The following is a 21,075-nucleotide window of genomic DNA, read 5'->3' as shown; positions in this document are numbered from 1 at the left end:
TAAAATGCACATGTTTTTTGGCCATTGATCAGAACAGATAACAGCAGCATCTCTGGGGATGTGAGGACTGAGGAGTTATATCTATAATCTTTGTTTATTGTCCAGCTGGATCACCATGCCTTCTTGTTTTCTATTATATGGTATTCTTCTCATTAGTGCTTTTTAAAATAGACCTAATATGCTTTGTTTGTTGTCATATACAGTGGTATTTGTTATAAGGAACCCCATTAGCTTCCACAACAGTGCTTGCTTCCTTTTTTCTGTCCAGAAATCTAAACCAAAGCTACAAAGTTTGAAGATTCATTTTCTGATCTTGAATATTGCAACTTGTTCCTATGAAAAACTGTTTGCCCACTTCCTGATTTCCTATTTTTTTCTATGTTTGATCATTTAAATATTAATCATATTTGCTATTTCATTTCTATATTAGACAACGATAACACAAGTAAACACCAAATTTCTGTAGCCACACCCAGGTCTGATTACTACCACGCCTGTTATTAATCAGGAAATCGCTTACAAAGGACAAAGTGGAGTAGACCGAAAGATCCTGAAAAGCCAGATATCATGACCCAAGGTAATTTAGGAACAAATGAGAAACACGGTAATTGAGATCTCAGTCTGGACGAGATGATAAAACCATTTCTAAAGCTGTGGGACTCCAGCAAATGATAGTGAGAGCAATTATCCACAAATGGCCAACACTAGTGATGCGCAAATCAAGCAATGAACCAGTATTGAACCACTTCATGAGTTGTAGAAAACAGATGAATTCATTAAAAGCTTTGTTTCAGTGACATCTAGTGACAAAACAGGGAACAGCAAACAATGTAATCGTGTGCTGAGTGTAACAAAGGTTTGTGTGAATGATATAAATACAATTTTGGATGAATTGACAGATCAGTTGCTTCTATACAAACAGAGGGTGTGATTATGTTCATGGGATTTTTAGATTTTTAATGACAAAAAATATTTTTTCCACTGCTTTTCTTTATTTTCTTGCTGACAACTTCTCCAGCTTTCGAAAACACACGTTCACATGGCACTGGGGTGTTACAAAGCGTCTCGTGTTACGTAGCAGAATTGATGATTTTGACTACTTATGTGATTCAAGTGGTCAAAACATCGCGTGTGATTTTCTGCACTGGAGCAAGCTTTGAGGCGGTGGTTCGAGGAAAATGCAACTTCAAGTTAGAAACTTGTATCAGAGCATTGGTGTCATGTCATGTCATTCTCTCACCCCAACCGGTCACAGCAGATGGCCCCGCCCCTCCCTGAGCCTGGTTCTGCCGGAGGTTTCTTCCTGTTAAAAGGGAGTTTTTCCTTCCCACTGTCGCCAAAGTGCTGCTCATAGGGGGTCATATGATTGTTGGGCTTTTCTCTGTATCTATGAAGTGCCTTGAGGCGACTTTTGTTGTGATTTGGCGCTATATAAATAAAATTGAATTGAATTGAATTGAATGTGGCCATCACAAGAGAAGACATGGAACAGTGGTGAACCTTAATTTTGGTGGCTGACCAAAATTACCCCAAGAGCGCAGCGATAACTCCAAGAGGTCACAAAAGACCGCAGAACAACATCCAGAGAACCGCAGGTCTCATTTGCCTCATCTAAGGTTAGTGTTCATGACTCTACCATAAGAAAGAGACTGGGGGAATGGCCTGCGTTTTTTCCCAAGACAAAAACCACTGCTGAAAAACTTTCGCCAGAAAACTCTTTATGGTCACCAAGACTGTTGGGAAAATACTCTGTGGACTGACGAGGCAAAAGTTAAACTTTTTTGGAAGGTGTGTGTCCAATTACAACTCAAAAGTAACAGAGCATTTCTAAAAAGGAACATCATACTATCAGTAAAATATGGTAATGTGATGGTCTGGGCTATTTTGCTGCCTCAGGACCTGAAAGACTTGCTGTGGTAAATGGAACCATGAATTCTGCTGTCCACCATAATGTCCTAAAGGAGAATGTTCGGCCAACTGTTTGTGACCTCAAGCTGAAGCACACTTGGGTTCTGAAGCAGGACAATGATCCAGAACACACCAGCAAGTCTACCTCTGAATGACTTAAGAAAAACTATATGAAGACTTTGGAGTAGCCTAGTCAAAGTCCCGCCCAGAATGAGATTGAATTCAATTCAATTCAATTTTATTTATATAGCGCCAAATCACAACAAAAGTCGCCTCAAGGCGCTTTATATTGTACAGTAGATACAAAGAAAAGCCCAACAATCATATGACCCCCTATGAGCAAGCAGTTTGGCGACAGTGGGAAGGAAAAACTCCCTTTTAACAGGAAGAAACCTCCAGCAGAACCAGGCTCAGGGAGGGGCGGGGCCATCTGCTGCGACCGGTTGGTGTGGGAGATGGTGTGACCTTAAAAACACGGTTCAGACTCAAAAATGTGGCTGAATAAAAACAATCATGCATGTAGGTTTGGGTTTTTTTGCCTAATAATAAACACCTTCATTTAAACACTGTATTTTGTGTGTACTTGTGTTATTTTTGTCTTATATTGTAATTTGTTTGATGATTGGAAACATTTGTTTGTGACAGACATCCAAGGAAATCAGGAAGGGAGCAAACACTTTTCACACCACAATATATCCTTTAGATATTACAGTAGACTGCAATGCAACAATGACTAAATATCATACGTATCATATAACAGTGGGGGTGATGCTTGAAGATGGTGAGACTTATTTATTATATCAGTCAGACAGCTCAGGTTTGGGTGGTTTGGAGGCAATGTTAGGGAAGCAAGGCTGAGATGTTTGGGACATGTATGGAGCAGAGATAGTGGATATGTTGGGCAAAGGTTGGAGCTGCCAAACAGGAGTAAAAGAGGAACGCTGCGGAGAATGTTTATGGATGAATGCAAGAGAAAGAGTGAGATGGAGGAAGATAATCCACTGTGGCAACCTTTGAAGGAAGAAGGCATGAAAATAATATACTGTTATTATATAAAATATAATTCAAATAATCAAAGTCGTTTATTTTCTTCAGTGTATCATGTCTAAAACATAATTTTCTTATATGACATTGAGCAGATTTCTTTGTATAGGTTTTTTGAAGAGCCATCATTGGTATCCTTATATTATTTTTTCTCATTTCCCTTTCTTGTAAAACAAACAAAAAAACAAAACAAAAAAACGTCACCTGACAGAACAAACCACAAAAAACTGGTACTCAACGGCACTTTAATTTTGAAAAGTCGCACCGGAAGTGATATTGAACTTCTGCTAGACCGCTAACTAGCTGGAGTTTGTTGTTCCTTCAGCAATCGCTTCTAAAGTAGCTGTCATTTTCTAGCTTTTCGAGGTTGACACATCGTGTTCTTGTGGTGACCGGAGGTAGAATTTAGCTAGAAAGAAGTCACGCAGTGTGGAACTAAACCTGGTGTATATGTACTAGTTACATTTGCAACCTCGCCCATTGGCTAGCTAACGCTAAGCGTTAACCTTGTAAGATAACGCTAGTGATCTGCTAACAGTACATAAAGTACAGTTAGCTAACTTAACCAAGCTTGCTGAGCTCAGCCCCTAACAAATTCATTTGAAGTGATGCACTGAGGTATGTTGTCGTTTCGTGATTCTGTACGTGTTTTATTACGGACGCTAAATGCAGTGTCACTAACGTTAGCCGAATCATGTTTCAGTTCCGCTTCTGTCTTAAGGCGTCTGTATTTGTATTGTATTTTTCTGGTCGTCAGAATGTATACAGTGCTGTCCGCATTTAACCTATTTTTGTATAAATGGGAGACCTGTATGTTTACTTTCCTCCTTCAAAAGTGTCGAGCTTTGTTTCGTATACTGTAAATACTTGTTATACTCAGCTGCGTGTCCCAACTCTGCCTGCGTTCATCTTCAGTGGTTCCTCTTGGATTTCGTTGTGATTGCGAAAAATATATTTTACATACATTCATTCTTTTTCCATCACCAAACTGTTGAAACACGGAGTATTGATTGGAAATAATTGACCATTATTGATTGAACTGTAGGCTTGATGTATGGGGCTATCTGACGCTGCTGCAGTGATATTGCCCTTTTTTGTGTAGGTGTATCTATTGTTGAACCATCAGGATGGCAGGGTCCCAGTGGGAGCTTCCTCCAGAGCTATGTTGCCGGCCCATGGCATTTGTGGCTTTGACTGGCCTGGATGTGGTATACAATGCTGTGCACCGGGCCATTTGGGATGCCTTCTGTGCCAATCGTCGTGCTGACAGAGTCCCTATCTCTTTCAAAGTGCTACCAGGAGACCACGAGTACCCAAAATGTCGCACTAAGGTGAGCTGCAGCTTGAGAAATCTTTGACAAGTTGAAATTTACACTATATTATATCCCAGTAAAACTCAAACTATTACTTGAATGTCGTTTTCACACTTGCAAATAACAGCATCACTCCTAAAATGTAGGAAAACACTAACTGCTATCAACAATACTGTTTTCTGTGCCTAGCGAACATCATATGAGTGGTACATCCCTAAAGGCATCCTGAAAACCGGTTGGATGAACAAACATTTAAACCTGGTACCTGCTCTTGTAGTCCTGTTCTATGAATTGGACTGGGATGACCCGCAGTGGAAAGAGAAACAGTCTGAATGTGCAACTAAAGTGGAGATTGTTAGGTGGGTGAAATGAAATTTGTGAAATGCCTTTGGGTTTTTTTTTCTTGGAAATGTGTAGTGAGTTGTTTCCATTGTGTGGCATTTGTCTACCTTTAGGACCAGTCTTCAGGGTAGAAACACCAAAGTGGCTGTGGTTTTAATCCAGAAGAAAACTCCTCTGCCTCCAGGTAGAGCCTTCTACAAAATACCAATATGTGCTCATGGCAGCTTTTTTTATTTCACAGTCATGCAAAAAACAAACAAACCTGTAGACCATGCTGACACCTATCATCTTTGTTTCACAGGAGAGGACCTGGTAGCATCAGAGCGGGCACAAGCTCTCTGCCACGCCTGTGATCTGTCTGGCAAGAGCCTCTTTGTTCTCCCTCACACTGACCACTTAGTGGGCTACATTATAAGGTACCTACTGACTGAGCCACTGACCCGATTTAAAGTGAAGATTTTGTTTTCACTGAGTATCTTTTTGGTGTGATTGTAAAGGTTGGAGAACGCGTTCTACGAACATGCTCAGACCTATTATTACACTGAGATTCGACGTGTCAAATCTCACAAAGAGTTCCTGAACAAGACAACCCACCAGGTATGAATATGTTCTCCATGTTCCTCCATGAGCAGTGAATGGATACATGAAAGGTCTCGTGCTGTTTCTGATCCTTTCGTTTGTTTGTTACACAGCAGCTGTAGGTGCTATGCAAACAATGAATCTATCAAAATGCTCAGTGCACAGCAGAAATTGCACAAACAGGATGCATGCACGAATTATATCTTTTAAATGATCAGTCGAGCTGTGATGACTCTACGATATTGTTACTGCCCTCTTCTATGCACATCCATTTTTCTGTCATTAGTTCCTCTTCTGCTAACGTTAAATTGTCTCAGTTAGGAAGGAGAAGATCACACCAAGTATTCTGTGGTTGGCAGCCTGTCATGTGGCTAATTGAGCAAGCATTGCATTTGATCATCAGGCCAGCACTATTTGAAAATTGTAACTCTACAATCAGAAGTTGTAGACGGACCATTTAGAAACCAGTGAACATGCTGAGTGTGGAATACTGGCTTTTCCTGTTGTCTTCTATGGCCTATGCTGTGGTGCTGCCTGCACTCAGTGAGCTTTTTTTGCATTTCCTGACAGTGCAGTATGCCTTACACTGTTGGAATAACAGTGGAAAGGGCACAGGTTAGAAAATTCATTCATGATCTGGCCGGTTACTGAAGTTATTTCGACCCCCTCATATATTATGTGACGTATCAGACTGAATCCACTTCTTGAGTATCACGTGTTCAGTTTACTCTTACCAGCATTGCTCTGTTGCTTCATTTGTAGCAGCACTCGCCTTTTTTTGTTTTTACTGAATGAAGTAGGCAGCACTCGTGTAATCTATATTAACTAATGATTAAAGAAGAGCTTTATTGATTCATTAAACTTTGTGTGAGCAAAGCCTAAAGCAAAAAGCCTGAGTTCACAAAGAAAGTTGATATCTGACCAGGGTTTAAGGTTTTGTTGAGCCAGTTAACACAAAGCTGTTTTGAGTTTGATACCTAGCACACCGGTGTCTCGATTGTAGGAGAACTACCGTATTTCCCGGACTACAAAGCGCACCTGAATATTAGCCGCACAAGCTAAAATCAGGGGAAAATCCTGTTTTGTACATACATTAGCCGCACCTGACTAAAAGCCGCAGGTGTTTCAATGTTGACTTATCATATGTAAGAGAATATGCACAAAGGGAATTGTCAGGAAACAGATGGCTGTTTGGAGACACACCCCTTTTATTAATATTTTGAAAAACAAGTTATGGGTACATATTTGCATAACTTTTTAGGTATATGTACAAGTAGCGGTAATTACAAGTACGAAACATGTACTGTGCTTCATAAATGAGTAACAAATGTAGTACATAACAATAACCTACAGCACACCAGAAAAATAGATTCGGCCTACCTTTTAGGCTCAGGTGCAGTGACACGGCTTTAACAAGAAGAAAAGTCAGTCATTCACCACCATCTTTCTCTTCTTCCTGCACTAAAACCACCAAAGTCCTCTTCTCCAGTGTCGGAAACGAACAGGCTCAGGATGGCTTCGTCATCCACTCTCCGCTTCTTTCCTTCGTTGTCACTTTCAAAACCAAACAAATCCTCGTTGTCAGTGTCAGAGTCGAACACCCTCAGAAGGGCCGTGGCGCTGTCCTCCTCTCCATCATGCAGCAGTCCAGCCCTTCGAAATCCGTTGGTGATCATGGATGTTTTCACACTTTTCCACGCTGTCAGAATCCACTGGTGGAGTTGAGCATAACTTGCTTTTCGCAAGTTTATCGCCACTCGTCAGTTTGTTTTTCACGCTACTTCGTACGGCACTATGTTGCCTGGCGGATGGACATGTGACCAACATACCACTCTTGAACCCCGATACTGTGTGTTTGATCACATGCCCTTCCGCCAGGCAACGTAGTGCCGTACAACAGCGGAACAAACAAAACAAATCGTCTTACGATATCACAAAAATCATGGACAGTCCTTAGAAAAGCCGCACCTGACTAAAAGCCGCAGGGTTCAAAGCTTGTGCAAAAAGTAGCGGCTTATAGCCCGACAATTACGGTACTACTGACAAAACTTTCCTGGCTCAAGATGATCAAAATAAGACCCCAAACTTTGTCCAGCTAATAGTTCTCAGAGTGGTGCACCTTAACTAGTAATACTTGGGCTCAGAGTACATTTTCACACCTGTGACATTTCACAATACAGAGATGAACGTCTTATTTAGCGACTTTGAGACAGAGGTGTCACACAGGAGGTTACGGGCCTCTAACAGATTATTGTAGAAAGAAAAATAATCTGCTGAATTTAAACCTAATCTTAGGTCATTTCAATATTTTTTCAAATGAATCCAGTAATAGAACAGTTTAGAAAGCTGCTTAGAGCTGGAAGACAAACACAGTGTAAGAAGTCATTGAACAGTTTTCTAATCTCTCTGTTCGCAGCTGCTGTTTGTCAGGCATCAGTTTAAAATCGCTTTCTTCAGTGAACTGAAGCAGGACACCCAAAATGCTCTCAAGTAAGTGCGTGTCCTGAGATTCACAACAGGTGCTAAAACAGAACAACCCTGTAGTCAGCGTCCTAAATAATAGCTGATCAGTTTATCTTGTGTGTCTGCAGGTATTACAGAACTGCCTACAGTCTTGTGCATGAGCTCCGATCACATGAGACCAACATGTTGGAGATCAAAACTATGGCTGGATTCATCAACTACAAGGTACAGTCGTGCTTGTCCTCTGTGTAACTGTTCTTCAGATAAACAGCAGTGGATCTGACTTTGTGTCATATTCATGTCTTTAAATTACTCAACATTAGTAGCGATGTCTGTGCACACGTGTGTATTTACCTAGTCGTTTGTGACAAACAACTTGAGCATGAACAGGAACTTGAGCAACTACAAATACACGCTCTTGGCTGCGTGGATTTGTTCTCCACGTGGTGACGTGTCGGGCCCTCCAGGTAGCAGTTAATGTCAGCTACTGTCATGGTTGCAGTTCAAGTTAGCGGAGTTGGTGTAAATCCAAAAAGGAGATCAGAGCTTGCCACAAAAACAACCTGTGTGCCAAGTAATGGAACAGGGGCCAGATGTTAGGCATAAAAAGCCAACAACAAGTAATGAATCAAACAGTCCTGGTAAACACAGTCCCAACCAATGTTCCCTCTAATGTTTCATGTGTCTGAGCGAACGCACAAACTCCCTGAGCGGACACTTGGACCACTGTGAGCGACCGCAGACGTGTGCACTGTGGTCACGCCAGCATCGAATCATCCAAGTTACATGTTTATTAAAATAATCAAATTACAGCATTTATGTTAGACGACTTTTAATTAACTGCTTTAGCCCACTTACAATGAAAATGTAAAAAAATCTTGTTCATGACCTGTAGCATGTTAACACTATTGGAAGTAAAAATAACTTGAACTCCAATTTTGAAAACACAACTTTCTTTCTTTTCTTTTTTTTTATAAAGCTCTGACTTGTATTATGAGTCTGTGGTCTGGGAGAGAGTTTGTAACTCTGTCTGCAAAATACAGTAAATAATGACCAATGTTGGGTAATTAATTATATAGTTACTTCTTCAAAAAAGTAACTGAGTTTTGCAAACAACAGTCTTTTTGCAGCTGTTTACCTAAAAATGCAGCCAAGGTGTTTTTTAAATAAACATTTCAAACTATTTACAGAACAATCAGCTGTTCTGCATCAAATGTGATGCCACACAAATTATTTGTGTCACTCCAAAAAATAATTTCTGTCCACTATGAGATGAAGGAGAACAACAGCCTGATACCTGCAGGCCTGACAACAGCAGATGTGTCACTGCTGTAACACCTGTAACATTCAGCAGTCGCCTCATTGTTCTGACACACAACAAAACTATTGACTACACTACACACTAACTACACACTAACTACACGCTAACTACACACTAACTGCACGCTAACTACACACTAACTGCACGCTAACTGCACGCTAACTACACACTAACTACACACTAACTACACACTAACTACACAAGATTTGCCTAAACGTCTCAAATCTCTCACATCTCAAAACACGCTGTCACTCCTAAAACTTCCCCCTTCCTAAACAACTAAATGCCATGTTGCCATACCATGTTTTGATTGGTCGACATGGTACATTTTTCGACCAATAGGAAAGGCTGAGGGGTTTTTTTTTGGTGTTGTTTTTGTTCACAGGCTTTTGAGCGTTTTCCTTATAAAACGCTGTTTTCACCGTTTCTTCGCACAGGAAATATGAACAACGACAGTATTCAGGAAGAAAACCAAACATTGCAGATATTTTATCATATCTCTGGTTTTACGTGGCCGATCAACACAATTTAAAAACTGGTATAAAGTCCACACTTTTTCCGTCAGTTGTTCCGTCTGTCCTGCTCACATCTCCAATGGTTGTACACGTTGTCGTTAACGTGGCTTCACTCCACATCAGCCTTTGCTAAAACACCGGTGTCGGCACATAAGGACGCTGTCATAGCCTGTCAACCACGTTGATTAGCTGCGTATATGCGAATCGCATCATTGGCTGGACTGTGGGATAAGGTGGCATCGTTCTAATCAGCCAGTCACTCACTGACTCACACTGTAAAACAGAATTGTTAAAGTATTAATTTTAATTTCATTTCAGGTTAGATTCTTTTTGTGCGCAACGCAGATTTTCTGTGCACAGAGACGTGCCAGCAGTGCGCAGCTTAGAGGGAACATTGCTCCCAACTATACTATAAACTAAACGGTACTTTTTGTGACACTTCTCCCTTTGTGTTTCTCTCCTGTTCTCGGTGTCTGCAGATCTGCCGCCTGTGTTTCCAGCATAACACTCCTCTAGATGCTATAGCCCAGTTCAGAAAGCACATCGACCTTTGTAAGAAGAAGATTGGCAGCGCTGAACTAGCCTTTGAGCACTCTGCGTGGATGTCTAAACAGTGAGATACGCTCATTGGATATGAACACACAGAAATTACACATGTCCATCACCCTCTGTATGGAACAAGATGAAGTGATTAAACCTTATAATAAAAATATGTTAATTGTGAACATGCAAACTCCACAGTGAAAAGGCCCACACCTGTCCTCTAATGAGTGTACATGAACGCAGTAAATTATATAAGGACTCATGTTTATTCATAATGCATATCCATACATCATGTCTGTTCGACTTTGCCCCTTCAGGTTCCAGTCATTTGGGGAACTGTTTGATGAAGCTATAAAGTTGGGACTGACGGCAATCCAGACCCAGAACCCTGGATTTTACTACCAGCAGGCTGCGTGCTACAGTCAGGACAGGAAGCAGCTGGCACAGCAGCTCTGTCAGGTGATGGTGGTACAGCTACTGTAACTATGCCTCAGTGTACCAGCAACACCAAAGATAGCATCAACTCGCCGCTTTAAAATCCAACTGAATCGTAACTTCTTTCAGGAGGTTTCTAATGATCATATTACATATAAAACTCAGCTTAATCGTTTTATTGGTCGGTTGTTCCAGGCTGGTGCAAGTTACCCCTCCCCCGACCCTCTGGACACCCAAGGCGCAGGACTGGATTTCTATGGCCAGAGACCTTGGAGACAGGGACAGCAGAGTATGTTGACATGGAATACACAACACTGCTGGCCTCACTGTGTTAATGTTCACTACTGCTTCATTCACAAATTCACACGACAGTGCTTGTACCACTACTTCTAATTTAAACCTTCCAAAATTACCCTTAATGTGAAGAGTTTGTTCAGTAATTACGTCTGTATCACTTCACTTCCAGGTATTGATCCTCCAGATGCTGAAAAAGAGAAGACGGGGATTCTGGCTCTGCAGGTTAAAGAGAGAGATGTACCACATTCTGTAAGAGCACACAGCAATATTTTACTGCTTTAGTCCTGCTTATTTTTAAAAAATCATTGTTATTAATGACACACACCCTCAGCCTGACATATGAAGTTAAACTAGCCTATTTTTAACATGCCAGTGATGTTTAGTAATGGTAGCTGATAAAATCATCTGAAAGTGACCAGCTTGGTTTGTGAAGTAGCTTAAAATGTAGAGTTTGTTGTTCTGGGAGCTGATCATTTGTTTATGTTAGTGATACGATGATGTTGCTCGTTAAAAGGGAGACGCTGACATCTTTTCATCGTGCATCCTTCACACGCCCACAGAAGTCAGTGTGCAGCCTTTTAAAAGGTTCAGACATTATTGGAAAAAGTGGTTGATCCATGAGAAAATGTTACCTAAAGGTACAGCTGGTCGTCTAAAATCAGGTGAAGCGCACTTTGGGTTCGATTATTGAGTTTTTCAGAACACCAATCCCTATAAAGATCTGTGATTGGTTTGTTTTCTACAACAGCAGCTTTTCTTGGTACTATTGAAGATACTCAAAGGTGTAGAATTCTTAAATGCAGCAAGAAAAATGTAGGAACTGTGTTTTTGTGTTGCGGGAATCTAAATGTGTTTGCACATCATATGCTGAGGTCCTGTTTGTGCAGAGAAAATGATAGATTATCTCAGCTAGAGCAGAAAATGCTTTACACGGAGACATGAACATTCAGCTTTGATTCTTTGTTGTGTCATTCTCATAATTGTGTTTTCTTCTAGTTCCTGTCAGGTTGAATTAAACACGATACCTCTGGTGTCTCTGCCCCTGCAGGAGCTGATAATAGCACTTCTCAGCAACGCTGTCGCCCAGTTTAAGAAGTACAAGTGTCCTCGAATGAAGAGCCACCTCAGTGCGTATGATTAGCATTTTATAGTCGCTGGGTTACCTTCTTGCAGGTGGACATGTTCTAATCCCTGTAGTATATAAAGAACATCGACACTGTGGTGATTTTCTTTTTAATATCACCAGTAGGGCTGCCACAAATGATTATTTTGATAGTCGACTAGTCACCGATTATTTTTGCGATTAGTCGACTAATCAGATCATCATCCATTGGACGTAAAACGTACAGCTTATTGCACCAGCAGCATCTGCTCTTATATAACTATCATTAGCTTACAGCTTTAAGTGTTTAAGGTATGTGCTAACTAAAAATAAAGACAAGATGATAGTTTGTTAAATTTTAATGAAATTTGCAGATTGTTTCAGTGAAGTTTAATAAACTCCTTGCTATCTAAAATATAACAGGACACCGGAGTAAATTCTCCAGCATCTCATACTTCTGATAATCAGCTGTCTGCTTGACGTTTATTCAGCTGTGTAAAAACTATAACTTTAATCTCAGCCAAACCGATTTACTCAGGAACAAATAAAATACTAAAAAAAAGCCAAACAATAACATTTTTAAGTTATCTAAGTGACTTATATATCATGTTTAACCTGATTAGCGAAAGACAGTGGTGGGTTTGAAAACGATTTGCCGGGAGTCCGGTGTTCTCACGGCTCTAGTTAGCCTAGCCCCCGGCTAGCTATCGAGCTAGTGGGTAACAGACGTCTCCGAAAACGTTGGAGCGCTTTTGAAAATATGTGGTGTCTTGATAAACTGAGCAGATATTTGAGGTTTCCACAGCTACATTCTCGCCTGAAAACATGTTAAACGTTTATTTTGTGACCCAGAAAGAATAATAAGAGTAATATTAAAACTAACTAGCTGCCGCCATTGTTGGAAACTGAGCTGGGCCGCGCTATGAATTCTGGGACACAGCTTCTTCTTCTTCGGGGTTTAACGGCAGCTGGCATCCTTGTACATGCAGTGCTGCCATCTTCTGTTTCAGTCCGTTATTACACTCTTAAATCCTACTACTTATTCCTGCGTCTTTTGTGATTTTACAAAGCTTCAAACGACGTGTCGACTATTAAATTAGTCGTCAACGATTTTGATAGTCGACGTAATCGTGACTAGTCGACTAATCGTGGCAGCCCTAATGACCATGTTGCAGTTCGCAGCTGTTGTGTTACAGGTTTTTTTATTTGCGCTTTGTGTTGTTTCACCTCATCTCACTGTGTGTATCTTTTGTAGTGGTGCAGATGGGAGAGGAATACTACCATGCAAACGACTACACCAAGGCGCTGAAGTAAGTGAGACACAGCTTTTCCAAGTTACAACCCACTTTTATTTTGATATAGAAGCTGAGAGCAGGACACATCACACCCAGAATCTCACAAATTCATCACACGAGGGGAACAGAAGTTTTTACCTCTCACTCTTAGAAAGCAGGCTGTGTGAAGAATTGTCTTTATTCATTTGTGTGTGTTTTCTTATCAGGCTGTTGGACTATGTGATGTGTGACTATCGCACAGAGCGATGGTGGGGTCTCCTGACAGCCATATTGACCACAGCTCTACGCTGTGCTTATCTGATGGCTAGTATTAAGGACTACGTTATCTACTGTATGGAGCTGCTGGGCAGAGGTGAGAAAAAGATGGAACTGAAAACTCTACGACAAAACATCAGGAATAGTTAAAGAACAAAAGATGCCTGTGATGATGATCTGTGGGGTGGTGTTAGAAACTGCTGCTGACACTTTTCCTTCTTTTGTTTAGCAGCTCAGCTTCTTATTACTTGCGTGGTAAATCTGAGAAATTTGTTGCAGCTGTCCAAGGATGTTTAAAATATTAAAGATGACGTTTGAGTGGAAAACTGAATAATATCAGATCAGAAGACTCACGCTGATCTTGTCTTTTAGCTTCCACCCTCAAGGAGGAGCAAAAGTCAAGGATTGAGAGGAATCTCATCAAAGTCCTCACGGTGAGCTGAAGGCTTCCACAAATCAAATAATCATGTTGTGGATTTCAAACGTTAATATAATTGTAGTGCGTTTCGTAGGAATGAAATGCTTAAAAGCTGCAGTTTGAAGCTGTGTTGTAAAGCTCAGAGCAGAGGTCAAATCAAAATTGATGCGTCCACATATTTTAATTTCCAGAACGAGGTCCCAGATGCTGAGCCGGAGTGTGATCCGTCTTCTGTCACTGCTGCCAGGTCTTTGTGGAATGACCGCATGGCTTTGGCTGGATCGAACGAACTAACTATAGAAGTGCAAGACTACATCCCATTCAGTTAGTAAACACACGATTCGCTCAAAACAGGGGTTTAGTTCCTCTTTTATCGTGTAAATGGCAGGAAGAAAAGGTGCATGCTGAGGAACGATACTGGGTTTAGTATAAAATGACATCCTTCTTAAGTAATAAGATGATGCAGCATTCTTCTGTATCTCTTTATAAATGGGTTATAATAGCTGTCCTTTGTTTCTTACTCCAGTCCAGTGTAAAGCCAAATTCCAGTCTCCCAGTTTCCACGTGGACCAGCCTGTCCAACTGCAGGTCTTCCTCCGAGCTGACTGCCCTCATCCCGTGTCTTTCAGCAAGCTAGCTGTCAGCCTCAGTAACCAGGTACGTGCTGTTTGCATCTCCACCTCCAGGTGTGATGTCAGCTTGGAGCGCTTTGTCTGTACAGCGTCCCACAAAAGCAGCTTGAGGTGAGCTGGTGTGCGCTCAGTCCACACAAACTGAACACATTCAGTCTTGTGTTTATTTACTTCTGTAATTACTATATAATATATATATATATATATATATATATATATATATATATATATATATATATATATATATATATATATATATATATATATATAATTACATATTATATATGTTCATATATAAATATTAGGGGTGCAACGATACACAAAATTCACGGTTCGGTTCGATACTTTGGTGTCACGGTTCGATATTTTTTCGATACAAAAAAAATGTTCATGCCTTTTGTAATTTGTCATTTATTAAAATTATAAATATATATTTTAACTCAAAAGTACAGTTTTTAAATGTAATGTTGCTGAAACAACAAAGTAATAAAAAATAAATCTATCTGATGGAGAAATCCCTCATCTTTGGAAAAGAGAGTTTATTACAGAGAAATGTCTCTTTCCAAAATAAAAGCTCTACTATACGCTTCTTCTGGGCTATATTCTCAGCAGCATATTAAACATATCAGGTCCCCATAAGGAGAATCATGTGCTAACGGCTGTCTAAATGACTCGGGTAAAGTTTGTAGCATGCATGCTTGTTGTTTTTGTCTGCTTCCACTTGTCTTTGCACGAGGATGATGTCGGAGTAAATGTGCAGTCATATTCGTTGTGTTCCCACTAGTGCTGTCAGCGTTAATCTGAAATGACGTTACCGCCACAACACGGCAAATCTCCGTTAACGAGCTACCGCGGATCGCCCCGTGCGTGGGGCTGGACAGCCAACACGTTAACGAGCTAACTGCGCTAACGCACTATTTCCCACCCATGTAACTGAGCATTGTGTGGCACATCCAACATACTGTTTTACTTTAGTCCATGACGCGCTTACCTTCAGGGTCATACGTCACATGAAAACCAAAATAGTTCCAAACGCCAGATCTGAATGAGGGTGGGGGAGGTTCAATTTGCCATGTTGCAATGAGCTTAGCTTCTGTCTTGCTAGCTTGCCCTGCGCTCAGTGAATCTGCGTTCGACTACTCCGCCTAGGCTGCACTGTCGAGCGCAGATCCACTGAGTGCTCAACACAGACAGCATCGTCAGAAGGAAAGTTGATAAAATAAATTAAAAATGTTGTATTGTTCGATACATATGTGTACCGAACCGAAAGCACTGTATCGAACGGTTCAATATCGATACGAGTATCGTTGCACCCCTAGTAATTATCACCATCTATGTTGCATGGTCACCATGGTTAGTTCAAAAACATCTGCAGTAATAAAACCCAGACTCGTTCATGTTCACCTCGTTTAGTTCAGACAGCTGTGACTGAAATAACAAACCTTACGTTCACTGTTCTTCATGGTTATGCTGCAGTAGCTTAGCTTCCTATCCCTCAGCCATAAAACACTGATGGGGTATCGTATGTGACATATGAAGGTGTTTTTGTTTATTAGGAGTATAACCAGTGGTGTGTGGCAGAGTGGTCGGGCCAGGAGGCCATGAGTCTGTTACCAGGAAAAACCACCTGCTACAACTTCAGCTTTGTGGCAAAAACTGAAGATGTTGGTAAGAAGATAGAGGTAAGGAGGATTTTTTTGTTTGTGATTGCGAGAGAGAGACATGGATAGAAACATTGATTAATATGTGTGTTGTTATAGATGACGGGTATCGAGGTGATGTTGGGTGGCGACGGTGGTCGCTGTGTGTTTGTGAGCTGGAGAGGAGCAGGTGGAGACGCTGCGTCTGCACAGGAAGCCTTGCAGGCCAGCAGGTGTTCACGGCGTTGGGGCCGTAACATCGAAGCACGCCAGGAGCTGGACTGGGACAGCTTGACCGTGCAGCACAGCACCATGTGAGTCAGAAAACGCCGTTACCGACCCGTCAGTTTGAGCAGTGTCCGTGCTGGGATCGAATCAGCAGAAATGCTTCTTTTGTTTAGGATCATCTCCAGAGTCCCAAAGATCTCTGTTCAGCTGAGCCACCAGCCTCCTGCGCTCACCAATGAAATGTACTGCATCAAGCTGACTGTGCAATCACAGGAGGAGGCCATGGCTAAAGATGTTAAATTAACTGCTGGCCTCAAACCAGGTACATCGGTACTGCAATCATTTCAATAACATACAGCAGCATACGAATGCTAATTTAGCGTTTGTCTTGGTTTGCTTGTTCAGGTCAGGATGCCAATCTAGGCCAGACCACTCACGTGACACTTGACGGATCAAAGTTTTGCGATGACAGCGCGCCTTCTTTGCTCCCCGATGTGCCTCTGGGAGAGCTGAACCCGGGCGAAAAGGTGAGTCAATTCAGCATACCACGCAAAACACCAACACTGTCAGGTTCTTCACAGCAAAAGAAGAAATGTGAGTTTGTGAGCTGTGTGTTTGCCTCTAGCTGGAGAAACGCGTGTATGTCAAGTGTGTATCAACCGGACCCAGGGTCTTCTTGTTCCACGTGGCCTACGCCATCGACACCACCGTAGAAGGACGACAGATTATGTGCAAGTGTCACAAGGTAGAAAGCTCGTCTGACCCGCACAGCTAACAGACGGCTCAGCGATAAACAGATGCTAACATTTGTTTTCCTGCTTTACACCTCTCTTTTTCTTCTTCTCCAGGATGAGACGGTAACCATAGAGACACTTGTTCCATTTGAGGTTTCGGTCAAGTTTGTGTCCACCAAGGTTTGTATTTAGTTTTTATTTTAGCTTGGACTTTACTAATAGTCAGGGAGGTGTGAGGGGATCTTTAAGGGGGCAAAGGTAGAGGGCATGAGCTTAATATCATAAAATACAAAAGCGGGAAATGAGAAACATCCAGATTTGTCTGATTACATTTACATTAGAGTAAGTTAGCATACACCTACCTCAACAAGCTGTTTGTATGATGCTGCTTTTAGAATTAGAATCAAATTATGTAGAGAAAAAATGAAACAGACAAACACTGCAAGTACAAATAAGTAAGAAAAAGGTTAAAGTAAAGAGAAAAGCAGGAGCTTTGGTTTGCATTCGATTAAATAAATTTCACCTGTTAAAGTACGATAATGAGTCTTTTTATAGTAAGTCTAATAAAAAGTATTATTATTGTCTCTGCGTCTGTGTGCTGCTGCAGTTTGAGCCATTGGACCGAGTATCAGTGGACATTCCCTTTCTCCTAATGACCGACATCGTGTCGTCGTCTCCGTGGCCTCTCCTCCTGACTTCCTCTTCTCTGCAGCTTCTTACTGTGACCAGTAACACACCGCAGCTTCGGTCACAGTTACAGGAAGGTACCCGATTACTTAAAATAGTTACCTAAAATTACCTGTTTAAATTTATCGCTGAAAAGTAAAAATTGTGTGCTCGTGTTCAGTTGTTCTACAAACAGGGGAGTGTGCCAGTGAGTGTTTCTGTCTCCGATGCCCGCCACAGACCAACGTCAATAACACGGTGGCTACAGGACAGTACCTGATATCATGGAGGAGGTACGTACACGTTAATGGAGGCTGTGACATGCTGCTGCTGGGTTTTCAGAGGGCTTGAACAGACTTCTAAAACTCTGTTTGACAGAAACTCCTCCAGTCCAGACGGTCCTCTCATCCAGACTATAGTTAGTCTGCCTCATGTGGTCCTGGAGATGGTGCCTCTGTACATCCACGCTGGTCAGTATGCAAGCATCGCATGCACACAGTGTTCCTGATTTTACAGATAATATTCCAATGCACTAAGTAGAATTCAAGAAATGTTCTCATTATTTGCATTTGCTGTTGTGAAAGATGTTAACCTCTGTTGGTGGTGTCACATTGTTGTGTTTTGATGTTTTTGGCTATAGATTTACCGTCATTCGGGCGAGTCAGGGAGTCTCTTCCTGTGCGTTACCACATAGAGAACAGAACGGCTCTGGTGCAGGAGGTGGAGATGGCCGTGGAACCATCCGATGCCTTCATGTTTTCTGGTCTCAAACAGGTACAGCTGCGCCACCTGTAGGAATCGTGGGGGGCGGGTCATATTGATGGACAGTTTTGGTGATGTCATCGTGCTTCATCAGTACTGAAAATCTGATTTTCATGCAGCACTTGCATGTGTGTGTTTTCTATCTATCTGTAAATATAAAACTACGTGTGTGTGTGTGTGTGTGTGTGTGTGTGTGTGTGTGTGTGTGTGTGTGTGTAGGTGCGTCTCCGTATCCTCCCCAGTTCAGAGCAGGAGATGCTGTATAACTACTATCCACTGATGGCTGGTTACCAAACACTACCACAGCTCAACATCAGCCTGCCACGTTGCCCCAACTTCGGTACTCAAGCCCTGAAACGCTTCCTGCCCCAGCGAATCTTCGTCAAGGTAACACACATAGAAACCCATAAACACCAAGGTAACCGTGGAGATGTTTTTTTTGTTGGGCTGAAGCATCGTTTCTGTCTTTCTCCACAGCCTCAGGGTCGACAGTTGGATGACTCCATTGCTGCAGCTTGAGGAGAAAATGAAAGTGTTTCTTGTAAATACAAAGAAAAAGCAGCATTGTGTGCTGCAGGTTGTTCTAGATGTATGATACCACAGAGATTGACATTATTGACACTATTTGCTTAGATCATCTGTTGACCAAACACCAGCAAGCATCGAGCACCAATGATCATTTAACAGCTAAGATCGTGTGTGAATCTGATGTGAGCTTTATGGACATTTGAGGAAAGTTTAATATATGAATAGGATGTGATGAAGATTTGATTAAACTGAAGTGATCAAAACCTGCTGTGTCTACAACCGTGAAAGTGTGAGACAATTGTACATACTTAAAAATGGCTACATTATATCGATGAAGTTGAGGGTCATAATGTTCAGAAGTGGGAAAACGGTTAGTTGGTACTGAAAGACAGTATAGAAAAGATAGACATCTGTCGCTATTGCCCATTTTCTTTTGGTTCATTGATTTTAAGCACTAGTAAAGTGATCAGGTAATGCTAACAATAGGGCCCGAGACTGACCAGCTCATTTTTGCTTCTTAGTTCTTAGACTAGTTTAGAAGAGACATATTTATAATTCAGGAAAAAAAAATTTCAAATACTTTTAATTGGCCAATAAAGGAATTGCAGATTTTTCCACATTAAGTTTAATAATTCACTGAAGCTTGTTGGCTGGTTCAAAAATGGCAGGTTGTTAACTCACCAAACATGAGCTGTACTGTCAGCACTCAGATTATAACCACGCTAAAGTAAAGTGACTCCACACTGTAGTCATTTACACATTTGCATAACGAGCTAAATTTCCCTACTTGATCCTGGAAGGTGATGAAAATCACATCTGAGCATCTGAGGCCTGTGAAGCAGAGTTTCAGGGTTAACTCTGGGGCTAACCCTGCGCTGCAAAGCTGGTTTAATACTTACTGATGTACATCGCCATGGGAACATGTTCCAGACTAAATATCAACAGGTATAAAATCACCGTCTGCTGATAAACTTCAAACGATTCTTTGAAGATCTCTGTGTGCGAATAGTAGCAGGAGCTCAAGTTTATTAATTGTCTGAAGCCTTTGTGTTTCCTGAATGAGCATCAGTAATAAATACAGATTCTTAGATGCAACTTTATTCCTTGCTGCTTTTTTTTTTTTTACCTTTTGGCCGTGAAATAATCGAACCCTTTAAAGCCAGTTGTGTGTTTTTGTGAGTTTTCCAGACTTCTACATCATCAGTGTGACTTTTTTTAACCTCATGAAATCATATAAAGTGCATGACACATTTTTAATGACTACATTGCAAAAATATGGCTTATGTAGCAAATGTGATACAAATTAAAACTCATATGCAGATTAAAAGTTGATTTTTTTTTTATGTATTGTCTAAAGGTTCAGCAAACACTCCATTATCAAAACATTAAAGAGTGATTTTATAGTTCAGGTTTTAAAGGGTTAAGAACAATTAAGTATTATAGGCATTAATATGTAAATTGGATCAAATGCAGGTAGACTCAGCCCATATTTGATTTGTTTTTGTTCTTCTTTAGCTGATCTCAGACCAGTACACATTCGGGGCTGCAGCCGAAAAAATAAAAACTAAAGCCGTTTTATGCAAATTTGGAGATTATTTAATGTAACAGCAGATTCTAATCAGACTCCCCTGTGTCTTAGCAAACGGACTTTCAGGGCAAAGTACACTGGATTTACAGAATTCCTGGACTTCCAGGAACAATTCTGAGATGTTCTCTGGGTTTTCATATAATTCGATAAACTTAAATAGGTTAAAGAAAATATGGTGTTGTGTTTAAATTTCATGTGTGGAATGTGGTAAATATAAGAGATAAATGTAATAATGCTATGAAATAACATGCGTGTCTTAGAAACAGAATATCTTAAAATAGAAACTGCAGCTATAATCTGTACACCTCATAAAATGTTTGGTAAAGATCCAGAACGCACACTGAAGCTGAAGTTCAGAGGATTGAGCAGATCATCTACCAGTTAGAAGGTTGGTGGTTCAAGCCCTACTCCACCAGTTATCTAAAACATTTTTGGGTGAGATACTGAATTGTTACTTTCAGCAGAGC

At 41.0% G+C, this 21,075-nt stretch overlaps 1 protein-coding gene across 1 annotated transcript; it reads left to right on the top strand.

Moving 5' to 3' along the window:
* The first annotated feature begins 3,213 nt into the window (after positions 1 to 3,213).
* On the top strand, positions 3,214 to 19,283 carry trappc11 (trafficking protein particle complex subunit 11). The gene is made up of 30 exons (XM_085183831.1): positions 3,214 to 3,570; positions 4,055 to 4,283; positions 4,455 to 4,624; positions 4,721 to 4,791; positions 4,909 to 5,023; positions 5,105 to 5,204; positions 7,603 to 7,676; positions 7,778 to 7,874; positions 9,965 to 10,098; positions 10,346 to 10,487; positions 10,659 to 10,752; positions 10,930 to 11,009; positions 11,809 to 11,887; positions 13,118 to 13,172; positions 13,364 to 13,509; positions 13,785 to 13,846; positions 14,022 to 14,154; positions 14,357 to 14,487; positions 16,019 to 16,144; positions 16,223 to 16,416; positions 16,504 to 16,652; positions 16,736 to 16,857; positions 16,956 to 17,075; positions 17,179 to 17,244; positions 17,672 to 17,828; positions 17,912 to 18,023; positions 18,109 to 18,200; positions 18,371 to 18,504; positions 18,712 to 18,879; positions 18,970 to 19,283. Exons 2-30 carry the CDS (start codon positions 4,080 to 4,082, stop codon positions 19,009 to 19,011), a joined length of 3,369 nt encoding a protein of 1,122 aa, XP_085039957.1. The 5' UTR covers positions 3,214 to 3,570; positions 4,055 to 4,079; the 3' UTR covers positions 19,012 to 19,283.
* Positions 19,284 to 21,075: the final 1,792 nt, after the last annotated feature.

Source organism: Neolamprologus multifasciatus, chromosome 2 (assembly GCF_963576455.1).
Source record: "Neolamprologus multifasciatus chromosome 2, fNeoMul1.2, whole genome shotgun sequence".
NCBI lineage: Eukaryota > Metazoa > Chordata > Actinopteri > Cichliformes > Cichlidae > Neolamprologus > Neolamprologus multifasciatus.
Note: the sequence above shows the minus strand (reverse complement) of the source record. Positions and strands in the feature narration are given on the sequence as shown.